The 25,496-nt window shown below is 39.0% G+C and overlaps 1 protein-coding gene across 9 annotated transcripts in view; it reads right to left on the reverse strand.

Moving 5' to 3' along the window:
• The window catches only part of dachd (dachshund d), a 104,607-nt gene extending 82,429 nt beyond the window's left edge, over positions 1-22,178 (reverse strand). For 5 of the 9 annotated variants that reach the window (XM_057336197.1, XM_057336193.1, XM_057336195.1 and 2 more), the window contains exon 1: positions 21,438-22,176. In XM_057336197.1, the coding sequence (XP_057192180.1) occupies positions 21,438-21,994 (557 nt within the window). In that variant the 5' untranslated portion in view covers positions 21,995-22,176. Of the gene's footprint in view, positions 1-21,437 lie in introns of all 9 variants that reach the window. The other 4 variants (XM_057336191.1, XM_057336190.1, XM_057336192.1 and 1 more) reach the window with 3 other exon arrangements.
• Between the last annotated feature and the right edge of the window lie 3,318 nt (positions 22,179-25,496).

The raw sequence follows: 25,496 nt of genomic DNA on the forward strand, positions 1-25,496 counted from the left end.
ATAAGTATCAACTAGATGCAGAGATATAGGTGTTGCTAAATGGTTGCTAGGCTAACCTGTTTGGTTGCTATGGGCGTGGCTTTGCATCTGCAATTGATAATACTCTAACCTATGAGTGAATCGAACCACCCCCCGTGTCTCTACGAGTTCCTATGCAGAGATAAAGGTTTTGCTAAATGGTTGCTAGGCTAACCTGTTTGGTTGCTATGGGCGTGGCTTAGCATGTGCCAATTGATGATGCTCTAAGCTATGAGTGTAAAGAACCAACCCCCGTCTCTCTACAATGTTCCGATGCAGAGATATAGGTATTGCTAAACGGTTGCTAGGCTGACATGTTTTGTTGCTATGGGCGTGGCTTCGAAGCTTCATGATGATCCTGGGACACTGATTGGTTGTGTGAGTCAAATGAGCCCACCCCCTTGTCTCTACAACACTGTGTTGCAAAGATATCCACATGGACTTATTTTATAATGGGAGTCTATGGGATCGGTTGCTAGGTTGCTGTAAATGGTTGCTATGGGCGTGGCTTAATAACTTCATAATGATCATGTCACACTGATTGGTAGCCTGAGTAAAATGAGCCCAACCCCTTGTCTCTAAGTGGTTGTACTGCTAAGATATTCAACACGGGACGTTTTACGCCTTATATGGGCATGCTTCCTGTGATTGGGGAATTTTGGGAGGCTCTTACACCCCATTGTGAGTGATGTTCTTACAGAGCTTGACAGCCTCTTCAAATTGTGTATTATTTTCATGTTTCTACGATATCCTCACTCGGAGCTACGACCCGTCAAAGTTGGGCGCAATGTTAAGTCAATGGGATTTTTCGGGTTTTTATTCGCCCCCCTATCGCACCCCCTCCACCCGATCGCTTCCAAAAGTCATCACACACCATTCCTCAATGGGCCGCTCGATTTGATGTAGTCATTCATGGGTCCAAAGCGAAAAAATAACGCGTGAATATATAGGTATCTAGGTGTTGAATGGGAGTCTATGGGTGCCATTATAAGTATACAGAAATTTTGGGAGGCTCTCACACCCCAGGGGTGCAACTTACACCCCATTGTGAGTGATGTTCTTATAGAGCCTGATAACCCCTTCAAATTGTGTATTATTTTCATGTTTCTACGATATCCTCGCTCGGAGCTACGATCCCTCAAAGTTGGGCGCAATGTTATGTCAATGGGATTTTTCGGGTGGTTTTTCGCCCCCCATCGCACCCCACCCCCACCCGATCGCTTATAAAAGTCATAGCACACCATTCCCGAATAGGCCCGTCGATGTGATGTATTCATTCATGGGTCTACGTCAAAAGCTGCGGGACAAGTAGCGTGCCAAACTTTTGGCGGAACAAGAATAATTATAAGTATGTATGTTCGAATAACAATAGTTATGCTTTTTCAAAGCATCACTAATTATTGTAGATCCTGTCTTCTTCCTTCTCTGTAAAGCAGTATTAGCTAAACAATTCATTTAAAAAATAATACATTTTCCCATAAAATCTCCTAACCCCGCCCATGTCTTCCATTGGTTGACAAACAGATAAGCTCAAGCCCTTGGCTGAATCAATGTTGGTGTGTTAAGGTGGCACGTGTCCTTACACGAGTCTTTAAAAAGTATCAAAATGCCTTTTACTATTTCAAGAATCTTAACTGCAATGCTTAACTAAGCTACCTAGCCAACTCCAGACAGCAGGATTGTTACCTCAAAATGTCAAGCTTGCAGAAAACCCGCATGGCATGCGTGATGACATCACATCTAGTCCAGAGGAACTCGGCATGGGAGTGCCCCTGTGTTTCAGCCATAAATACCTAGAGGTTGAGATACAGCATCTATATTCGAGCAGTTACGCTGGGGAAACATCACATGGACATGCTTTGGTGTGCACAGCATGAAGATACAAGAACAGGTGCAATATGCCAGCATTTGAAAATATGATGACAACAATCATTGCTTAACAGGTCATTCACTTTACATTTTCTTCATCATCTCACCCAGGTAAGACGCAGAAAGCTTTAAACGAAGTCCATTATCATCACAAAAGCACTTGTCTCAATTATCAAGCGCTTCTATTGTAAAAGTTTTTGGATCGATGGCTGTAAAGGAATTCAGTTTCTTTTGAGAACATAGGAGCTGTTGCCAACGGACACAAAGAAATGAGTGCCGGCCTGATCTTGGCGAGCTACGAGAGGCTGTTTTCTCCACTTAAGCGGAGCTGATTGGAGGTGGAGGATTCCCAACGCCGGGGCTGATTTCCATAAGAAGGGGAGGACGGGTTCTTAATGGGGGTCAGTGACAGGGCCGAAGTCTGAATTGGCAGGGGTGCATCAATTAGTGCGCGGGCAAAGCTCATGCTAACGATAAGGTGAGTGGATGGTAGAGAGGGGTAATCTTCATTAGAAGCACATGAAAAATATTACAGGCTCACAAAGAGACGGCAAATGAGAGCGCGGCAAAGAGCATGATAGAAACATCCTCACTCTTCACAAGCTCATTCTAGAGCGTTTCTGGCCCTGCAGTTATGGACTGAATGTCCAAGACTTCGAAGGGATGTTTAATTATATAACGCTCTTGTTTAACGGCATATTTTTTTAAGTCAAAAATTTGAAATCTCTTAAATTGGAGATATGTTTTTGCAGAAGTGGTTTAAATAGTTAAACATTAGCGTGACTCGCTCAGCGGAAAACTTTAAGCACACAATGAGCTATTAATGAACATCCAGAAGAATATTAACAAACATTTACAGAGAAAAACATAGAACTAATTGTTTTCCTGAGAATTCTACAAAGCAAACTCTTTTTTTGTTCGTGAATGCAAAAACATCCTCAGCTGGTTTTGATGACGCAGAAAAAAGACAACTGCCTTATTTACCATGCACTGTTGCTTCTTTCACAATATCTATTATTTCTGACAGGAATCACAGACCTTTGATATGCAGCTGCTTCGACGCAATAAGGCAAGACATTAGTGTACACGTGTAAAGTGCGCTCATAAATGTGTGAGTGCGGATGCGAGCCCAGAAGCAGAAACGAATTTGATTACATTGTGTCCACCTAACCAAATGAACCTCATCATGTGAACATTGTGCAACCAAGCAAACACACCTTCGAAGATCATCCAGGGGGTTGTATAGCATTAACGCGTATACTGTAGAAAAAAAACATTGAACAGTTTCTTTTTGTTTCCACAGGGCAAACAGCCGGGGCACAATCACTGTGAATTACAGTTGTCTCCATCACATCAAGATCAGATTTTTATGATCTCTTAACAAAATCTTTGGAGCAGATAAATTTGAAACACCACAATGCAATTAAAGCCCAATTCGATTTGGGCGAGCACAATCCATCAGTCAAAGGGAAACCAAAGGAAATCTATTATTAGTGAATTCCTACATGTCTTTTCCAAATAACACAAACAAAATCGTGTTCTCACAGATCCAAAATACCAATTCAATTATTCGCTCAGCTAGGGTGTATTTTCATATTATTACACAAAAACAATGCTAATTACTAGCTAAAGTACTGGAGCTGAGCTGAGCCAAGTGCTATGTCATCATACCAAAAAGTTCTCCATTCAAACTTTTCCTATTAATTATTACATCTTTGGAGATTTGATTCTCCGTGCTCTGGGGAATCATCGTGATGTTCTTGGTTCAGATGAAGTCTCAATGTAACCCATAATCCTATCTGTCCACTTCAGAATCAGCGAGATAAAAATCGCCATTATTTACAGTAGGGGGAGGATTCAAGCGACCCCAGCTCAGCTCTTTCAGCTTTAAACGCTATCATCTTCAAAGGTAAAAGAGGATGTCGATTTAAAATCAGAAACGTATCGGCGATCTCTTCGCTCCTTAAAGTACAATACATCTCCGCTGATTAAAATACATCAAAGCCTCGTCATTCGTTCCTCTGAGCAATAAGGGTGGATTTTAATTGCAAAATGTTAAACCTCACAATTAAAGGCTTTGTGCTTCTTAAAGCTAGCCCAAACAGACACAGAGAGCGCAGCATACAAATGAGCCGTTGAGAGGGAGAGAGAATTAAATGATAGCATTAAAAGCGCCCTGTTATACGATAACGCTGTAGAAGACCAATCACGACGTGCGCCGATAATACTACAGTGAAATATGTCAACAAATTGCACTTTCATGCGCTATCGTTTTTCTCTCAAATTAAAGCCTTCCCTTTAAAGAAAATACATGTTCGAGTGGCTAAAACAGGTGCCTGTTTGTGAGAACACTAATGTGCCTGCCAGTGATAAGCGGTTCACAATGATGCCATCCTGCTGTAAATCGAGGAACGGCCTGCCAATACAAACAGTTAGTCAATTTACAGTATACGCAGCTACGATGAAGCGCCATAAAGCTGTTACCGGACTGCTGCCATCAGATTACCAGTTTACAATGCAAAACTAACCAGGCAAATCTTATCAGTATTTGAAGGATTTTGAATAAAGTGAGTGAACTTTACACACTCTAGTTTATTATACACCTTCGCAATGTATTTACTACACAAACTATTTACATGAGGTAAATGTTTATTCAATTTAGCAAAAGGATGAGAATTTCCGTTCTAGCAAAAGCAGCATGCACCAATAGCTACAAATTACTGGGGTGGAGAAATAAAAAGATACATCAATACAAAGATACAAGTATTAGAATATTTTGGCCTTGTTTAATGCCATTAAAACGCTCAAGGCATAATTCAGTATATTTTGTTATTTTTTTATTTAATATTTTGGGCAGGAAAGCTGTCTGAACACACCTCAAAGCCATGATGAAGCACTATAAAGCTGTTACCTGACTGCTGCCATCAGATTACTGGTTTACGATGCAAAACATAACAAGCCTAAGCTTATCAGTATTTGAAGGATTTATAATAAAGTGAACAAAACTTTACACACTCTAATTTATGTTTTTCTTCTAATAGATTTACTACAACAAAAACTATTCACATGAGCAGTGTTGGGTAAGTTACTCTGAAAAAGTAATTATTACTAGTTACTAATTACATATTCAATAGTGTAATTAGATTACTGTACAAATTACTCTCTCCAAAAAGTATTTAGCTACTTATTACTAATTACTTTCTATATCCTACATCAACCTTGATTAGTTAAGTGATTCAAGGATAGAAATGAAACGGCTCTTTTAATTCATTCAAATAAATAATATAAACTACATAAAGTACTCTTATTTACTGACCAAAGTATTACAAATGTGAGAATTATACATTAAAGCGTTCATTTTAAAGTTAGACTTTGAATTTTGATGTTAATTCCACTATTGCACACACATTACACAAAGTATTTAGTTTAATTACAGAAAAAATAAGAGTAATCCCTTACTTTACTTTTTCAAGGGAAAAGTAATTAAATTACAGTAATTAATTACTTAGTAACTAGTTACACCCAACACTGCACATGAGGTAAATTATTAGTCAAATTCAGCACAACAGATGAGAATGTCTTGTGCTAGCAAAAGCAGCGTGCACCAATAGCTATCACTGGGATGGGGAAATAAATAGATAAAGTATTACAATATTTTGTGTCACTTCATAACTCAATATATTTTGTTACCATTTTAAATTAATATTTTGAAGAAAGAAAAAACCCTCAAAGCAAACCTGTAATATGCAAAACGTCGTGTATCATACAACAGCACTGAGGTAACCGATTCAATCGATACAAAGAAAATATTGCACAAAGCAAAACATACAGCCTACAAACAGTTTATATAACAAAACAAAAAACATTAATCACAATATTGTTATTTTGACCCATATATAAATGTAATATCATATCACCATGTCCCTGCTGTTCACCCCATCGACAATCCTCTGAAAAATTCCTCATGCACAAATTAAGAAGCAATAATTAAAAGGCTGTGATAGACACGGCATGCTTCTAACAGACCTATCAACAATGAAATTAGGATTTGCTGGCAAAAGAGCATTTCAGGATCCCTTGGAGGGACTAATGAAAAACACTTTCATGGCTAACCCATCAAAAAAAGCCAGGCCGGTGGACAGCGAGGCAGTGCGGGACGCCAGCAGGAGGATGTTATGTGAGGGTCTGCAACGTGCGACCTCTCATTTCATCCTTTAATAAAGAAGCACCCAGGTGGCCTTGATGCCTTACAGTTGCCTGGGGCTCCCGAGCTCAACACAGGAGCTCGGCTCCACGTTGTTACTCTGCACCCCTCTCTTCCCCGTATGCTTTGTTGTCCATGCCATGTAACAATTTGGAAGTCTGTTATCAAGATCAAACCGCTTCTTAATCTCAGCTGGTGGAACTTGTTCTATTGCCTCACTGATTGACTTGCCCGCACGATAGTGTTGTAATGGCGAGGTGGGGAAATAACTCTTGGACCAGAGACAAGGAAGCTACAGTAAGATTGAGGGATCGGTTTGTGGTCGCAAGCATTGGGCAAGTCTAGGGACTCGATTGGGTAGAAATGTTGCAATTTGTGCCTGTTTGGTAACATTAATACAAATACGACATCACAAAATATATTAGTCCCAAAAAGGGCCGTGGTACTTAAACGCTACGTGCTTAAATGATTCGTGCGCCTGACAGACTGCAGCAAAATTTGCCTTGAGCTGGTCATTTTTCAACTACGCTGATTCAAACACAAACATTGTGAGAGGCCTGGGATTTCATTGTGCAAATGATCTGTGTGTAATACTTTCATAACTTCCTGTGTGAAAGGAGCCTGATAGCAAGGCTCTCAACAGCCCAAGCAGTCCGAAAAAAACATTCAGGTTATCAGAATTTCTGTAGGCCATTTTTTTAATTAGCTTTCACAATTTGCGCTAAGATAATGTCAGGGAGCTGATGAATTTAGTCTTGGAAGGGTGGGGAAAAGTTAAAGTACTCGGCACTACATCAATAGAAAGCATAAATGCTTACTGCTTATACTGACAGATGAAAATACATGCGTGTCGTACGGTTTATTCAGACAGTAACCAGACACGGGCACACACCCACACGTCTGTCAAATCTAAGCATTATGGGGTAATTGCAGAAAAAGGAAACTATTTTTCAAACTGTTTTAACAGACTTCAAATTGCATTTATTCCACAACGTGCATGCAGCTTTAGCAGTTTCCTGTCGTTGATTTATGCATTCTGGTCCTGTGAAACATTCGAATTCATCAAGGTAGCTTTAATTCAAAAACAGACCCGGTACGGTTTCTCAAACAGAGGCCTTCTAATTAAAATTATTGTAACTCTGACAAATTCTAGACATAGTTGCTACTTAACTGCATTGTCAGGCCCCGCGCTCCCAACCTGAATACAGATTCTCCACCTGCCCGCCATTCCGTATTGTTCAAACTTTTCCAACATACACCTATTTCCCCAGTGGGAAGCAGGTGGTGTGTGGAGGTGTTTACGGAGAGAGTCTAACTGACAGCTGGCGGGAGGAGACTCAAACAGCTGCAAACGAGTGGAAAAAGAGGGAGAGGAAGAGAGAGAGATAGAGAGAAGGCAAACAGCTCTAATACCCTCAGGGTTGTCAACTCCAATCCCCCAACCCACATTGCTTTTAACCAAGCAAACAGAGGAAAAACTGTTGCCGTCTCGAGACATCCGAGTCTTCTGCCGAAGCCAGCGATCTCAGGCTGATTTCGTAGGCTTGAAATGAATCACAGAGGCTCGGAAGAAGAGACACGAGGGTAAAAGCATCTGACCAGCTTAATTAAATGGTGTTCAGCGTGTAACAATAAAAAATAAACAGTGTTGTGTGTGAAATAAAATGGGGTGAATTTATTAAAGGGATAGTTCACCCAAAAATGAAAATTCTATCATTATTTACTCACCCTCTTATCATTTATGACTTTCTTTCCTATGTAGAACACAAAAGAAGGTATTTTGAAGAATGTTGGTAACCAAACAACGGCAGTACCTACACAGCAAAATCGCCAGTGTTAAAAGGTGTCAAATGAACTCTCATAGTGTTTATATAATCCACACTTTGAGAGTGTGGATTATATATATACACTGTGAGTGTTAATTTGACTTTTTTTAACACTGGCGATTTTACTGTGCATTAACCTGCATTGGTTTTGCGTCCATACAATAGAAGTAAATGAGTAACGCTAATGCTTGGTTACCAACATTCTTCAAAATATCTTCTTTTGTGTTCTGCAGAAGAAAGAAAATCATACAGGTTTGAAATGACAAGAGGGTGAGTAAATGATGACAGAATTTTTATTTTTGGGAGAACTATGCCTTTAAGCAGTTGCCACTTTTGTTGCATATAGAAGTAACAAAGCAAAAATCCATTTTAAGCGAACATAATGTACATTAATGGTGCTACAATTAAAATGATTTCAAATGAAATTTTGGCTTTTTTAAGATCTAATGTATTTGTAAGATACATCAAAAATTGTCAAATTAATAGTGAAATTCCCCCCCCCGTCCACCCACCCACCCACGTAATAAGAAACACATTTTAAAAAAGCTTGTTTGCGGAGCGCAGTATCAAAATCAACAAGATCAGCTTTTACCGCTTTGTTTGGTTCTGCCAAGGTTACAGGAGACCCATTCCAAATTTCCTGGGGCAAAAGGGGGACGGGGGGGACGGGTGTTTAGTGGTGGTGTCGAGTGTTGCACGAAAATCGATGTCATGCAGATAAATCACTCATGCAGATCAAAAGACAAATCAACGGCAAAAGACAAAAGATGCTGACGAGCAGAGAACAATGGAGAACGTGAGATGTGGGGATCTAGCTGTAAAGAGCAGAGTGTGGCTACGCAGGTGAAGTTAACAGAGCGCTTCTGGTCAAACCCGCGAGAGCCCTACACGCCTTTGTCAAAATAAGTATAGAGGGAAGTACTTTGCAATACACCGATGCATTTAGAGCTTCAGCCACACAAACAAATAAACATGAAACGCATCATTTGTTTGGGACCTGTGAGAGCCTTCTATGAACACAACAGACAAAGAGGCAGTGTGACGCTCTCCCGGTGAACATCGGGCACTAATCACACAGTCATTCACATACACTACTAAAATAAGTAACATATCACTTTTATGGTCTGTACTGTCCTGCCATTAACAGCTGGAGAAAAAGACAAGGCCATATGAGCACAACCTTGAAATTAAATGCCTTCCATGTTAACCACATTCAGAGGTAATTATCTTTAACAATACATCGACTAGCGTATATTTCACACAGTTAGTGTGAAATATACATTCACTTCAAGTGCAAGAAAGAAATGCAAACTAGTTTAATCAAAATAGGGCTGAGATTGGGTCAGTCCATTTCCCTAATAGATTTAGATAGAGGGTCAGAGACACTTTTAGGTGTCCACCAGTGGATTTGCATGAACGCAAATGTACGCTTCTGGGTCGCAGCATAGTATAAATAGCCCAAGCCGTCCTATTCTAAACAGCAGTTATTCAGAACAACTACAATGATGAAATTAAAGTGGGGACGTAAGGGGGCACGTTCCTTTAGCCACAACAAAGGAAGGAAATCCCACTTAGATTTGTACTTCTTTCTCTCTCTCTTCCACCTTTACTGGGTGTATCGGAGAGCAAACAGTGCCTGAAGCTGGCAGCCACCTGCAATGCATTCCCCACGTCCCCCCCCTCAATAAAAGTCCTTCACAGAAAACAGAATTTAATAAATCACCCTGGAGTCTGACAGAGTTTATCTCGAGGGGTTGCTTTGACTCGGGAGGAGCGAGCAGACAGACAAAGCCTAGGACGATAAGACTTGGAAATTAAATACAGTTAGCCGTTTAAAACAAAGGCTGGAATGTGTCACAAGCCACTACGTAACCATCAAAAAGACCCGTTTTCTTATTTCAGAAGAAAAAGCAGGGACAGAAGGTCGTTCGTTTCCGTTTGGCCGCATTTAACCTCATTTGCATGCTTACTGTCAACATATCTCTCTTTTACAGATATGTTTAAGAGCTTTCATTCAGGCCTGAAGTTGACATCCTTTTTATTAAGGCACGGGATATAAATCATTGGTCTCTTACACATGCACATCTCAATCTGAGATCTCGCTCTTGCTTCCTTTTATACGCATGACAGGTGCGACACGAGTCATCGCTTAAGGTAGGGAGAGTTATGTGAGCGAGCGCGTGTTATCTACGTGCGCACACAGTTATCCTCACTTAACGTGTTGAATCGCACAGATTACTTACAGCGAACGTGCGTGATATGTTCATAAAGCTAACATTAAAAGTAAAGTGTGATTCCGGCACTTTTAGCATGACTGAACATAAAACTAATGACTGTGTTTAAAATATATATTAAATATATTAAAATATTATAGGCTACATTAAGGATGAAGTCTAAACAACACTTCAAGTTTTAGGGCATGTCAACTTGCCTCCTCAGATAGCATACCAATGGCACAGGAAGTGTGTAATGTGTTTTTCAGATACACCAACTCTAATGAAGGAGGTGTGTTTGAAATTCTAAATAAGTATTATACCCCGTTTAACACTCCAGGGTCCCGGAATTTATGAGCAGACGGTGGGAACGAGGTGACCTGCGGGCCACACCTATGTGTCCCGCGCCACCGACGGCCCGGCCCGCTATCTGTTTCTCGAACTGATGCCTTCCTGCTGGGCCGGCTCGGCTGGAGAGCTGTCAGCGTTTTGCCCTTTCTGGCGCGCTGCGCTATCTCTGCCCGCACCAGTCCAGCGTGGCCTGTTGAAAAGACCTGTCACAGCCTTGCGATTCTCTGACATTCCTATTGGCTTGACCCTGACCCTTTGAGAAGCATACCTTTAATTATCCTGTCTCAAATCTCCTTCCACGGCAGAACTGAATATACATATCAGAGCCAAGACAGCATGTGCGCTGTTCTTTTACGTCTGCGTATAAGAACCCCTACTCAGAGACGTATGACCCTTGGAATAATATTAGACTGTTTGGAATGTGACTGTGAGACTAGCAAGAGCCACAGCTGTGGAAGAGGTTTCTTTATCAGGGGAAAATTACATAATGCCCTAACAACTACGAGCCGTTTCCAGCACAACAAGACAATGCTGGAATGCCTGAACAATAAAAACAGAAGACAAAAATATGATGCATTGTTTTAGCTGGCTTCCTCGATATCCTCCAATTAAACGGCCCTGTCAATGATAGGAGCGTAAAGACGCTTTTGATCCGTGTAATCATATCTGCGGGCTTGCTTTTGTATCGCATTCCTTTTCTGAGATTTGAAAGGTCAAGAGTGAGGGGACATTTGATAACTGCACAATCCTTGTACTCCATTTTACAACCCTTAATCTGTATTCTTGGAATTGGCAACAGTGCATTTCATCTTCGGGGGAAGCTAAGAGATGATAGAACTGTGTCCTAACGTGTAACGGTAAAATGAAGCTTGAGATATTTTCTGTGCTAAGACAAAAAAAGAAAATAAACGGATTATTTGATGGGTATGACAAAAGGTCAAGTCACTGAACAGAAATACAAGCTTGCTAAGTGAGCCAAACGTCTGACCATAAATAATGAGTGAGGCAAACCTTGTTTTCCTTTTAGCTGGAATTTTTGGAGGGTTTCAGGAAATTGAACATTGTCTATACACTGTATCTGCCTCTTAAGCAAATATTTAGCTTTCAGCTTCATTTTTCTAATATGTCAAATATAAATTCATTATTTATTACAGAAAACAATACTGTTTAACTTTTTATAATAAAGTCAACTAAAATCGAATTACGTATAAAAATAATAATTTAGGAAACTAAATATAACAACAGAAATATAATAACTCATTGTTAACATGTGCTTGATTGATTTTCATTCTTAAACCTTTCTTTTCTTAGCATGCCATACATTATTTATTTAATTCAAACATAAACTTTGTAAAACAATGACTTACAATTATGTTGTATGACAAAAAGTTAAATTACATCATCACAAATTGTCCTTAAATGAGTTACACTTTTTTATATGTATAATGAACATCTACAAGAACCTTATAGAAACAATAATTATTTAATTATTTTAATCTTACCTGGAGCTTGAAGTCTGTCGCGGACTGCAAAACTGCAATGCATGTGTTTCCATTGTTGCATTTTGAGCGAAGGCTAGAAAGCGTTTTCAATGAATTCTTATGAAAGTCGAGTACCACTTTTGCGAGGTGGATGGTGGGATTGATTATTCTAGTGGATTAGTCACTGACGCTGGTCGCGAGTATCGAAAAAGTTGCTTTGTGCAAATGAGGATATGCTTCCACTGGAGGTGGCATCAAAGCAGCACAGCATAGTGCAATTTACTGACTTCCGAAAACTTAGCGTCATGCACAAACCTCTGTATAGCAGAGTCGTGCACATCACAATTTTTGTAACTGAGCGAATAATGTTCACAGTCACGCGTTAAAAAGAATGACTTTGAGGTAAGAATAATACATAGCTAGCAAAATGCATCATTGCATCAACTATTTTTACAAGTATGTCAATAATATTTTATTTTTAAATAATTTATCATTATGTATTTATTTTGATAATGAATATGGTATATGAACAATAAATATAACAACAAATATATATATATTTTTTTTAGATAAAGGTCTGTAGTACATAAAAAGTAATACATAATAAATATATAAGCCGTCAGCTATTCATCGTTTTCAAATACGTTGGGTCTGTATCTGTACATGAGGGAATCCAAATGGTACCTTATAAGCCCGAGATATTGAATGACCCCAGAAAAACGACCCTTGTGACAATACAGTTTTCTAAAAGAGACATAGATAAAGTTTGATAGTTCCTGTTGTTGTTTTGTCAGATCATTGACCCACACCGCTCTCTGTACGGCGTACGCGGCCTTCCACTGTGCACTCAGCACGGCTTTTGCCTCTCCCTCCTCGGCAGGACAGTCTTTCCCATTAAATAAGTCCTATTCCACTTAATGGCAACCTTGGGAGATCCGCAGCGCTTGAAAGCACTTACACTTAACACTTTGTAGTCAGAGAAAACGTTTTTTTGATCTGCTCGTGTCATTTAATCATCCGTATTCTACCGAGCTACTCAGAAACAATTTTGCAGGATATTAACTTCTGGCTAAACCCTGCTAGTGCCATTTGTGGTTCCACTCAACCAGTGGTCCCGTGGGGGCCGGAGCCTTCCTCGCAGCTGTAATGAGCTTTACTGAGCTGAATAAAATAGTTAATAGAAAGGTAAGATCAAAAATGCATGAATCATGAAATATTAGCAAGATCCCAATAAAGAGTTCCATGAAAGTCGCTCTGGTTAAGCAGACCATTGTTGGACAGCCTCGGCAGCACGAGAGACAGTTTAGTAGCTTATTGAATGGGAATACCATACCTCCTCCGTGTATAAAGTTACTTAAGTGCCTGCCTGCAGGGAGAACCATGTCAAATCGCATTGAAAATAACTTTAAGGAGCAAATTGAATGCATTAGTTTAAAGGGAGGTGATGTCTATGGGGACTGCTGACACATAATACTCAATTATCCTAGACAAAATATATTGAGCAAAAGAAAAGTGATTCGATATTCTCTCAAACGAAAAGAAAAAAGCATTTTTGCTCGTGGTGCGAAAACCTACTTATTACTTGGCTGGCATCAGTGAAATACACAGACAGGCAGTGCCATCCCATGAAAACCATTTTTGTTCCATTACAGAAAACTAGGTCATCCTCTCATAATTGTCAATCATGCAATAAATCTTTCTGTGCCGCAAATGAATACTGCACTGGGAATGAAACAAAGCTTATTGGCATGCGATGTCAGCTTGACTTAATTCATTCTCCTTTTCAGCTGAGCCTATTCATATGTGAAGTTTACGGACATCACACTGCCTGTTTCACAGTGGAATAATAGATGTGGACAGACGCATTATGCTGGGAATGTTGTATTAGCGCAGCGTAAGCTGTCTGCATGGAGACACAGCTCACAACAGAGTTTAATGTGAGACCGGATCCAAAACCAGAATAAATTATCTCTCGTATAAACCACAATTCTCTCCCGAGCACATTAAATGTAAGTATGTAAATGTATGTACAGTCATGAACCCACTGCGCTTCTCAAAAAGAGCTCGAACATGAAAACAAGCTGCAGAACTTCCAAGGGAATTGTTTCCTATGAATCATCTGTTTGTGACATCATGTTTTAAGATAAATCCACAACTCAATAAAAAAGTAAGCTTTTCTTGGAGTAAAGACAACAAACAGTCCCACCGGGGGAGGGGGGGATAAGATCTATTAAATAGCACAAGCTATTATCAGAGATAAAAAGAGATGTATTCTCAGATTTTTTTCTTGGAAAAAAAGACCTTTCTAGTTTAGAGATTACAAAATAAACTGTTCTCAAACCATGCAAAGATTTGCCTGGACGCAAAAGCATACGATCAAAAGTCAAACATGTTAATATGAACACAGACAATTTCTAAATAGATTCTTGCAAATATATTCAGAGCTACACATTTTTTTCTTTATTTTTAAAATGCATTTATTATTAATTTAAAGAGAAAACTGAAACAACCAAGAACCCTATTAAGTTTTTTCAGCAAAAAAAAAGAGCGATCCCTGAGAAATAATGTTTTCCTCTGTAGTCTGATCTGCGTTTCCTACTATGTAATTGTGTCTTTCCTCTACCTCACAAGAGCTTGAAAACAATATCTGTGTCTGCCGCAGCTCTGGGCTCACCATTTACCTTCTCCTGCCAGGTGTCGTCGGTTTACAAATATCTGATTGGACAGACAGGAAATGCAGTGGTACGCCTCCAGCAGACGAGTTGGGTGTCATGTCTCTCCGGAGCAAACCGTCAGTCTTTTAGAAGAGAGTAATAATAGCTGGGTGCCACAGCTCGCTATGGAGGGGACATTTTTTAAAGAAACCCTAGCAAGACTTTGACATTTGAGTCTGAAGTAGAAACTCAAGCAGAGCATCATAGAAAGAGTTATCAGAATAGCTGTCTCATTGGAGCAATGTGAGAGCCTCTGGATTGCTTTCAATGGAAAAAACACCTTTGTTTGCTGATAATGAAATACAGGGCAGCTTTCAGGGAGGGGGGGTTCAGAGAGTTTGAGATGTTGTTGTTAGGGAAATGCCAACAGTACACTACAGTTACTTGGTATATGTGCTAAAACAGACTGCGTAAAACTAAAAGTTTGTTGTGTGACAATGTTGGCATGTTGGCATTCAGTTTGCATTCCTCTGCAATAACATGATAGAGCTACACTGTAAGAACACAAGGTCTGCTACAGTAACTGTTTGCTTTACTTTCAAAAACAGATGGAAAGGTTCGGTTCATATTATTTTCCTATTGAAATTTTAGAAGAAGCCAAAGTAACGCATATTAACCAAAAGTCAAAAAAAACTTTTGTCACACTGTTTAAAAAATACAATCAAACCAAAAGCAATGATAACGTTGTGAAACTATCGAGAAAGATGCTTATGGGGCCTGCCTCAAAATAGGGGGAGAACGAGACACAACAAGCAACCACTTCAGCTTGCTGCAACATATGGGATCCTCAGTGGCCACGAGCGCCAATATTTGGGCTTTCTATTATAATTCAATTTTGTTAAATTGACTTGATAGGCTTCTGTGCGGTCCGTGAGGATTCAGGCTTCATAAGAGAGGCCTGCTTTGTCAAAGACTCGCCAGAGAGCACATTCTTTGAGGTCTGGTAGAGTTCCATTCTATTCTCAAATGTCATTAGCTGTGGGCCAGGTAAAGATTAGATAACAATCAGAACTTATGAGATACTTTTGGAGGTGTTAGAAGTCTTGCTCAGAGAGGAATGTGGATGAAAAAAAATGTGTAATATACTCTTTTCTCTCATTCCATTGAATGATAAAATTGGACGTCTTTCGTTGTTTTGGTGCTACATATTGTAGTGTAAAGAAAAAAATGTAAATGTATTTCTGAAAAAAGATAAGCGTAAGCATATTTCATTGCAAATTCAAATTTTTAAATATATAATTCATGGCAGAATTTTAAAAGCAGTTTTATTGAAGGTACTTCAATAAAAAAAAATGTATTGCACGAGAGCTTGCAGTGAATTCAATGGAGAATGCTATTTATTTTGTCCTAAGAAAAAAAGTCTTAAACACTCCAGAACCCTTTGTTACTCTGTAATAGACTCATGGCGCTCTCATTGCGCTATAAAGTGTTTCTTGTGACCTAAATGAAAACAGCCTCCAGACCTCACTGGTCACCTGTCCTTCACTGCAGTCTCGCCAACCCTGCTGATTGGCTTCTACCGCACCTGCACTTCAAACTCAAACATCCAGCTTTTGCTGTATTTTTCAAAACCACAACGCTCGTAAACATCCATCACTGCATTCTTTCTTCGTTACAACAGAGTAAATATCACTCGTCCAGGGTAGATTTCCCATCATTCTCTTTAATCACAGGAGAGCGGGAAAAAAAGATGCCATTAAGTTCAAACAGCAGAGATATTTTCACGATAACACGGAAAAAGTTTATATAGGAGGAGATTCGTCACTGGATAGTATCTTGAAACTCTGGGGGGGAAACAAGAAAAGGACATTTTCACATATGAAATTGCTTCCCTGAAGTATTCTTTTCTTTCCTGTCAGCTTCGATGTGAAAATGAAGCAAGGGAAAATTAACTCCTGATACGGCTACGCTGAATTAGACAGTGAAAAAATTTCACTTTTTAAGGATTCTGGCCTTGTCATTTTCAATTTTCTGCTCTTTGGACATGCTTGTATTCAGATTCCCGAACATCTACTCGGCATATCAATCCTAATTAGACAATCTGGGTCCGCGAAGGATGAGAGCGGAGTTATTTGCATAATTTAATCATAAATACTCAGTGATACATATTTCCGAATGCATTTGTACAATCATCTTTTTATCCTCAGGGCAAAATAATTAATATGATTAGGCAATAATTCTTCAAAAAAGGCAGGAAAATAGGAAACCAGAAAGTAGACTGTCTTTTTAAACTCCAGCTTTGGGCTATATGAAAAATTAATTAATTTCTGGAGAAAATCAATTTCTTTATGTGACCATATTACTGTAGATAGAGCCAAGCTAAGGCTGGAATCGCTCTCCAATCAAGAAATCTCATCTGCTCTCTCTAACTTGTGTCAGTTGTGGTTAACGTCCCTGTGCGGGCATCAGTGATCTGCACACTGCTTCCTAAATATGCTGTAATGTGGAGGGGATGATGGCTAAAGACGTGCCAGAGAGCCTGTAACACATCGCTTTTCTACCGGCAATCTGTCTCAGGTGCAGCTACAGAGCGGCTAGTGTCCCGGTCCTGTCTTGTTTAATGCAGCTGGTGCTCTGAAAAACTAAATATGCAAATCATTTGACACGCTTACATTTGCTTGTTTGATCTGAGGCTGATTGATGACTCACAGCCGTCACACGGTTTGGTCACTGCAACCTGTTCTGAGAATCATGAATATCCGCTTTTGTCTCAATTAGAATTACGTTAAGTTGTACCACATGATGCGAAATTCAATGTAATATTAAGGTCAAATGTTAGAAAGAGATTCAAGGCTTGCATGTGCTATTACGGTAAGAGCTATAACAGTGTACTGTACAATGCAGGACATTAAAGACCACAAACTGTTCTCCACGCAAACAACCATAAAAAAGACAATCGATAACATCCGCTGGATTCAAAACACACATTATCAACAGAACTACTGCATTTAGATTTGGTAAAAACATTTCTTTTCAAGAAACTAAGCAATGAGGTTTTTTCAAAGTGTTTAAAATAAACTCGACTATATCCAGAGATGTCAAGCATCAAGATTTTATCCGCATCACATTCATATCAAACTCAGCATGGCTCTTTTTTGTCCTCTCGCACACTGGCGACGGATGCCAAGCGCACGGGTTAATTTGAACACACGTGGCTAATCCCATCAAGCAGAGCACCAATGACTCACGACGACAGAGTAAAATAAAAACCGATGGTTTGTCCGCTTCATTTTTGATCTATCGAAAACATCCAAAGGATATAAAATCCCTCATATGATTTGTAAGAAAGTGCTACAATAAATCTGTGATTTTAACAAACCTTTAAACATGCATCCACCGCCCCCCCATGCCCCCCCCCAACTCTTTCATCCTAATCAGCATCTGTCTCTCTGTTTTTTGAAGTTATTATCGCCCCAGCTCCCTCTTGGATGTGGTTGCTGGGTGACGGGTATCTTAGCACCCACTCTGACTGGGAATGATTTGAATTCGATCCAAAGATTTCCCATGAGTACCTGTAAACACATCCGTGCCTTGTCGAAAACAAATATATCAGAAGAGCACTGCAAAGAAAGCGAGAGGAGGAGAAAAAAGAGCGATAAAATCTGCCACTGTGTGTTAAGACGCACCCCAGAGTGCTAAACAAAATAATGACGCTTCTCCGTAAATATGCCAGTTTGTACCGAACACAAACAAAAATATTTCGTCGAACGTGATGCTCTTGTGGATGAAGGATACGATCCGAAAAGAAATGAGAAAAAATTGAAAATCATAATTGGTTTAAGAATCAAATTCTTAAAGTCATTAAGCATCCTAAACTACACAGACATCTGCATGACATTAATAAAGCATATCATTTAATATACTGTAACCAAAAATGTAAATTAAAAAATGTAAATTAAGTCACAAATATTTTTTAAGTTACACTTACAAAAGTCATTTTTAGAAGTTAAACAATAAGGTAACAAACGCATCTTAACCTGTTTTTTACAGCATACAGTTATTCAAAATAAATACATAACTAAATAAAAATGCATTAATATGCATCTATTTAACCTTTAATTGCTGCAAATGGCTGTCAATTCATTGCTGCATCACTGCCTGGGCCGTACACAACCTGACAAACCCTCCGATATAACAGCTGCCTCAGCATCTACCTGATGTTTCAATAACCTTTCTTTAGAGTTCAAATGTCACCAAATGGCATGAGCCATACCGTCCCACACGGACAAAATTGAAAGGAAAACAAGTAGCTAAAGTATTGCTCCTCACACAGCAGAGTCATAACTCTGAAAGCAGAGAGATTACAGCCCTGTATCTGTCCAGCAGCAGAAGGCACGTATTAATCTGAGCCGAGGGTCCTCAGGAGAACAAGGGGGTACCAGCGGAACACGTTCTCATGCGGAGGGGGAACGGGGCGATTCACGGGGACTTCTTTCAAAGTGAGCGGACAAAGATGTAAGGCCGCTGTTATCCCTTAGCAAAGAGGATTATTAACACTGGACCGCACGCTAGAAAAGTGAGCCTAAAGTGCTGCTCTGTACATATCCAAGAAAAAGATTCATGTGTCGAGGGATGTAACATTATCACCCTTGAGAGATACCACTGTATCATAAAAAATTAATTTAGGCTGTTTTAGGTAAAGGAGTTTCTTCTGTCTTAATGTTCAACATCTAAGCACACAACAGCGCAAGAGTTACGACTAAGCGGCCTGACCTTCCGCGTACAGAGAACCAAAACAGATCTAGATACATTAAATCCACACTGTAAATAAGAGCCGGTCCCGCCCGTATGTTTGTGATCGGCAGATACCTTTGTCCATACAAATGATGTAATCCTCCAAATGGGAAGCAGACATGGAGGAGGTGATTGATTTCAGCATAACACCAGCAGTACCAGGTGCTTTCACAGACAATTACAGGCCCCTCTACAGTATGCACCAGTAATAGGCCAGCACTTTAGCGTCATTAAAGCAATGGGTAGCACTGCATTATCCTTTAACCCCATCACTGACCACTTTCCCTCACAACCCCGGAGTTCAAACCACACACTCGATCACCTGAGGACCCTGGGACGGTCGGCACGGGGAGGGGGAACCGGACAAAGTACAGACGCAGGCCCAGAAGGGGCTTGCAGAGAGAGCATGGACAGATCGCTCTATTAGTACTGCTGCTAGATAAACACACACACTGTCCTGTCGTACTGCCACAGAGGAATATTCGCATGCTTCACACAAGCACAGTTTTCATCTGATAAAATATCAAGTTAATATGTTAATAAATGTTAGAAAATAAAAACAAAACCACATATCTTTTGCAATTCAAGAGATGTAATTGTATTATGAAACTGAAGTATAACAAATAAAACTGCTTCACATGAAAAGATGGAAAATTTTAATTAAGAAAAGGTTTAAAAAAATATTTTTTATTCCATATTCTCAATATTTAAAACTAGCAAAAAAAGAGATGTTTTCTGTAGTTTTTTTCTTAAGCTTAGAGCTTTGTGGAAAATAATTTGGTCTTAAAATTGCTACTTTGTGACATCTGCAAAAATAGTTGCTGTCAGATCACACGCTCAAATCCAAAAGATCTGTATTCGTTTCTAAATTCCAAGTATTCAATAGACTTTTTAATTATAGTGATGTTAATGAACAACTTGAGTTCTTAGTTTTTGTGGCTCTGAAGTTCCTCATAACGTGGCAAAAAATATTTGGCATTGTTCAACACTCATATTGTAGCAGACTGTTCAGAGCGTTCTATGTTTTCAGGCGAACTGTCAACATCCTGACATTTTTAAATTAGCTTACTTTTTCTAGTAATTATTGGGCCTATTCACTTGATCACTAAAGGGTGACATTAAAGTTTCAGGGTGAATTATTCACCAATGTTACAAGCAGTAATTGTTTCCTGTGTGATTTTGTACCTTCAAGCACTGTATCGCTGTCATTAAGTATACAAGCACTTATTGACTATGATTTGATTCATCCCCAGAGCAAGAAAAAAGTAGAAGGAGATGTATGCCTAGAAAGACTACTAATACATGAGAGAACATTTACAATTATATTTCAGACAAGCATGCATATGTAAGCAAACTTAGACTAAACAAAATGAACAGACATCTATTTAAAGAAATAATTATCTTATAATCTCATTATGATCATAATATTGTTTGCAAAATGAACAAATACAGAGACTTAAATTAGTAAGCTTTAAAACAGACAACTGTAAGTAGTAAAAACTTTCGCATTAAAAATGCTTTCACTCTGAATACACTTACTACTCAATATATATTAATCAACATTTAGTCCCATTAATTCTAGTAATTACTTACAAAGAAAGAAAACTGTCATTTTAAATACATTTAGTAGAAACCTGCAATAATATGTTCATGTTTACCTACTATTAAAGTTGCAGAAAGTTCAGGCTATCTACTATGTCATCATCTTTTAACTTGTGGTTTATTCTTTTTATCATCACATAAGCAGAAGCAACTTTCAACGCTTATTTAAAGTTTCTATTTTTACGATTTGTTCATGAATAATTAGATGCAGGCAATGCAGTATTATATAGATAAATATGAACAATTTAAAGATGTCTTGTGCAGACTCGAACTGGGTCAACTGCAAAGTAATTACACTGTGGATATTGGTTCTTAACGTAGTAACGCTAACGTAAAGTGTAACCAACATTTCCACTTCATTTCTTTTCTAACTCGCAACTAATTAAATCTATTAAAAGAGTGTTTCTTGCGTGTTCTTCTCTCACCTGGCATTAGTGCAGTCGTTGTAGAGGGTCTCGAAGTCCTTTCTGGAGATGAGTTTGCAGCGGTTAACCCCGGGCTGGATGGCTCCCAGTCCCCGCAGGATGCGGACCTGCTCCACGTTACACACCACCGGCGTGATCTCCAGCCGCTTGAGTTTGGTGTAGACGGTGTGCAGTCCTCCGACCAAGTGTTTGAGAAACAGGTCAAACGCCTGGGGCAGGCAGATGAGCTCGTGTCCGTCTACCGTGAAAGAGGCCACCTTGGCACTCCTAAGCTCCACCATCCTGCACTCATTATTCTGCGGGGTATTTTCAACAGGGGATGGGGTAGAGTACACGGGCTTTCCGGGCAGAGGGATGCTGGCGCTGGCGTTGATCAGATCCGATCGGAACAGATTCTGGGTCGCCGTCTGAGAGGGAGATGCTGAAGTGGCCGAAGGCGAGGATGATGATGCTGCGATCGCGGAGGATGATGATGACGCTGATGAAGATGATGAACAAGTTGAGATCGGACACGGCTGGACCAGAGACGGCGGAATCAGAGCAGCCGGTATGGCCATGGTGTTCTTCACCTATAAAATAAGTTCAGTTTGAAACGAGAGCCGGTTCGCAAAAGTAACGCAAAGAAGAGGAAATCCACCGGAGTGCGCTCCGCCGATGCGCGAACGGATGAGGGGAGGTGCCGTGCAGAAATTAGAGCTCTGTGAAAGATTGAGAGAGAATGACAGGAAGAAACTGAGCAGAAAAGTGTGGCTCTGCTCTGTGGATGAGTTGTTGTTGTCACAAGGTACAGAGAGGGAGGAGCCACTATCAGCCCTTTGAAACGGAGACATGCGGAGTCTAATGCGACCCTAGAGCGCGACTATCAGTGCAACTATATACAGAACATTTCCAGAATTTACTTTACTGCCATAATGCACGCTACCTTCTTGATCAAACTATACGCTTTGTTGCGTTCAAGAAGCTTCTTTATTTCATCTTTTTAAAAGTGCGGTATAGAGCCTTTTTTGCGGATAGAATTGATGCTCCGTTAACGTTAGATAATGCATACAGCAGTCATAAATTAAGAATAAACAAGTTTTCTACAGCATTTATTAACGTTGAGAAATATGCAATCCTTCTTTTTTATTTCAAGTGTAATGACAAAAATGATGTAGAAATGAACAGTAGCCTAATCAAGATCATTAAATGTTGTAAAAAATATGATTCATTGTCAAATCATAAAAAATAATGTTAATTCATAACAATACAGTGTGGTGTTAAAACTTTTAAAGTTGAACAAATTACAATTAAGACAGACAATAAGCAAATACATCTTTAAACAACAAACTTTTGAAAACTTCCCAATTACATGATTATATTAGTATAATTAAAATAGGAATAATTTTATGTACATTAGTCAATGAGCTGTTGCACATTATAAAATGTTGTGTTAATTGTCATACTGGACTAATATGTATAATTTTCATTAAAGTAAATTCAGAAACTACAGAAAATATTACAAATAGACATTCACATTTTGCAGTATTGATGTATTTTCAAAACCAACTAAATGCAGTGCCAAATGAAGCTGAAAAGGTTCATCTCTGTTCACTGGATTTAACTTTCATCTTTGCACACGTCAAACAACCAAATTATAAGATACAAAAAGTTTTAACCATGTGTGTTTTTTATTTATCTTTCTCTACAAACAGCAGCATCAAATGTTGATCTACAGAACTTTTTGAAAGCAAGAAAAAAACAACATGGTTGTCCTCACTGTCAAAACGGGTCTTGTTTTTGGAGTTTAAAAACATCTAAGTATTAGTTAGTCAAATCCGATGTTCCTTAAGATAAGCAGGACAGCATTTCAGAATTGTCATGCAGACACAGAGGTAGCATGTAGTGTAAAAATCGATATCCGCTTAAAATTCCAAGCCAGACAATGCAGCTGCCCTTTATGTTGCAAACCTTTGCTTAAATATGCATCATATTAAGATTTCATTAAAAACATAAATGTCATGATAGTTTGCCAACAATTTTTCATGTTAGCATGGGGTTAACTGCAAATGATGGCTATAAAATTCTGCACGCAAAACCGCTAGCAGACATTCGTTTAGTGAAGAATGATGATAAGACAAAAAGGCATCCACAATCGCCACAGGACCTCTATGATGTCTTAGATTCAGAGCCTCTTAATGAGCTGGGTGGGCCTGATGAATCAAACTTCCATTAGAACAACAGCCTTTCAATAGGCAAACAGCAGGATGCACCATGCAGAGAAATGCTCCATGCAGTTGCATTACAGTACAGTGCAGTGCAGTGCATTCCAACCTTGAATGTTCATTACGGGCATTGGATACATTAAGAAAGGCTTTGACCCTTATGTATTGAATAAATACAAGTTTCTCATGTAAATAGAGGACTGTTTGTACATTAGATCATTATTCAATGTGCCGTATATGAAATGCAATGATAACACAGCCCAGCTGAGAGAAGGTCAAGCCAACAATAATCAAGAGGTTCAGGTCAACAGTATGTAAATTACATTCAATGCATGTCCACCTTGAGTACAGGGTCATACATAATAATGTGAAGACTAATTCACAGGAAAAATATGGGCAAAAACGTCCTATGCTTCTTGTTTTCAAATGAACACAATGAGTATTTTAAAGGGATAGTTCACCCAAAAATTCGGACATCATTAATTCACCCTCAAGTTGTTCCAAACCTGTATACATTACGCTGTTCTGCTAAACACAAGAAACAAATGTTTGCAAAAAAAAGTCTGTAAGCCAAAAGGTCCTGGTAAAGTACTGAATAAACTATTATGGTAGTCAATGGTGACCCACAACTGTTTGGTTCCTACATTCTTCAAAATATTTTCGGTGTTCAGCAGTACAAAGAACTTAAAACAGGTTTCATGAGGGTGATAAATTGATGACAGAATTAATTTTGGGTGCAAAAAATAAAGCAAGCTATTAACAAACATCAAATTAAACTTGATGTAGAGTTGTGATCTGATTATATGAAAGGAACAAAACCTTGAGTCAAGAAATTCTTTCCATAAAAGAATGAGAATTACTACAAAACACCAATCTGTTCGCAACATTGGCATTTACACTAATGGTGCTTGAAAGGAATCCATCAAGAAGGAGAAACGGATGACACTTTACCATAAATGCGACCACAAATGAAAACAATCTGACTGTTTGATCACAGTGGATGAAATGCTACTTCAGAAGACAATTATCTTCTAAAGGATCATAAAAGGTTTTCTGTTTTTTGGAAAATGACATTTAAATGGTTTCTAAACAGTGCTTGAAGTTAGTCAATGAGATTAATGGGTTTCTTCCATGTGTTTACAGTATGTCATCAGAGGCCCGTGCTGCCTGCAGGGGTATGACATGACATATCTAATGAGGAAAGGCCCACCGCAAGACCGTTCGCAAAGAAGACCACATGCACAAAGGTTTACAGCACTGATGACTAACTCATTACACTTTGTTTATGGTACATGAACAATCAAACCTACTGACAACAAAGCTGCTAATTTCTTTCCCGATTCCACGCACGCTGGTTAGAGGACTTAATAAAGGAGAGACAAGGCAACTCGGATTGAACGTCGTGCACCGAATGCCCCCGTCTTCATGAATCACCGTAACGCTAATGCATCACAGCAGAGCCGTGTTTAAAAGTAGAACCGCGATATGACGGGGGTATGATCAATGGCGCTGTATATTGTTTGATATAATAATTTATTCAGCCTATAAGGCTTTGATAAAACAATGTTGAAAAGCAATTTAAATTAAATTCATTTAAATGTCAATTCTCATGGTTAGGATTTTTCTATAATTGGCTATTTAATTAAAATAATTTTCACAGTCATTAATACAGCCCGCAACTTGTAGTGCACTGACATGTTTTAATTACATGGTATTAACAAAATTGATATGCTTTAGAAAGCATGGTGAATAAGAAATAATTACACCAATCATACATCATCCCCCTTATGGACATTTAGAGTATTTCAGCATAATTGATGAACTTTGAAAAGGGAGATAAATAACTTTAATTGCACAG

Source organism: Triplophysa rosa, linkage group LG6, assembly GCF_024868665.1.
Source record: "Triplophysa rosa linkage group LG6, Trosa_1v2, whole genome shotgun sequence".
NCBI lineage: Eukaryota > Metazoa > Chordata > Actinopteri > Cypriniformes > Nemacheilidae > Triplophysa > Triplophysa rosa.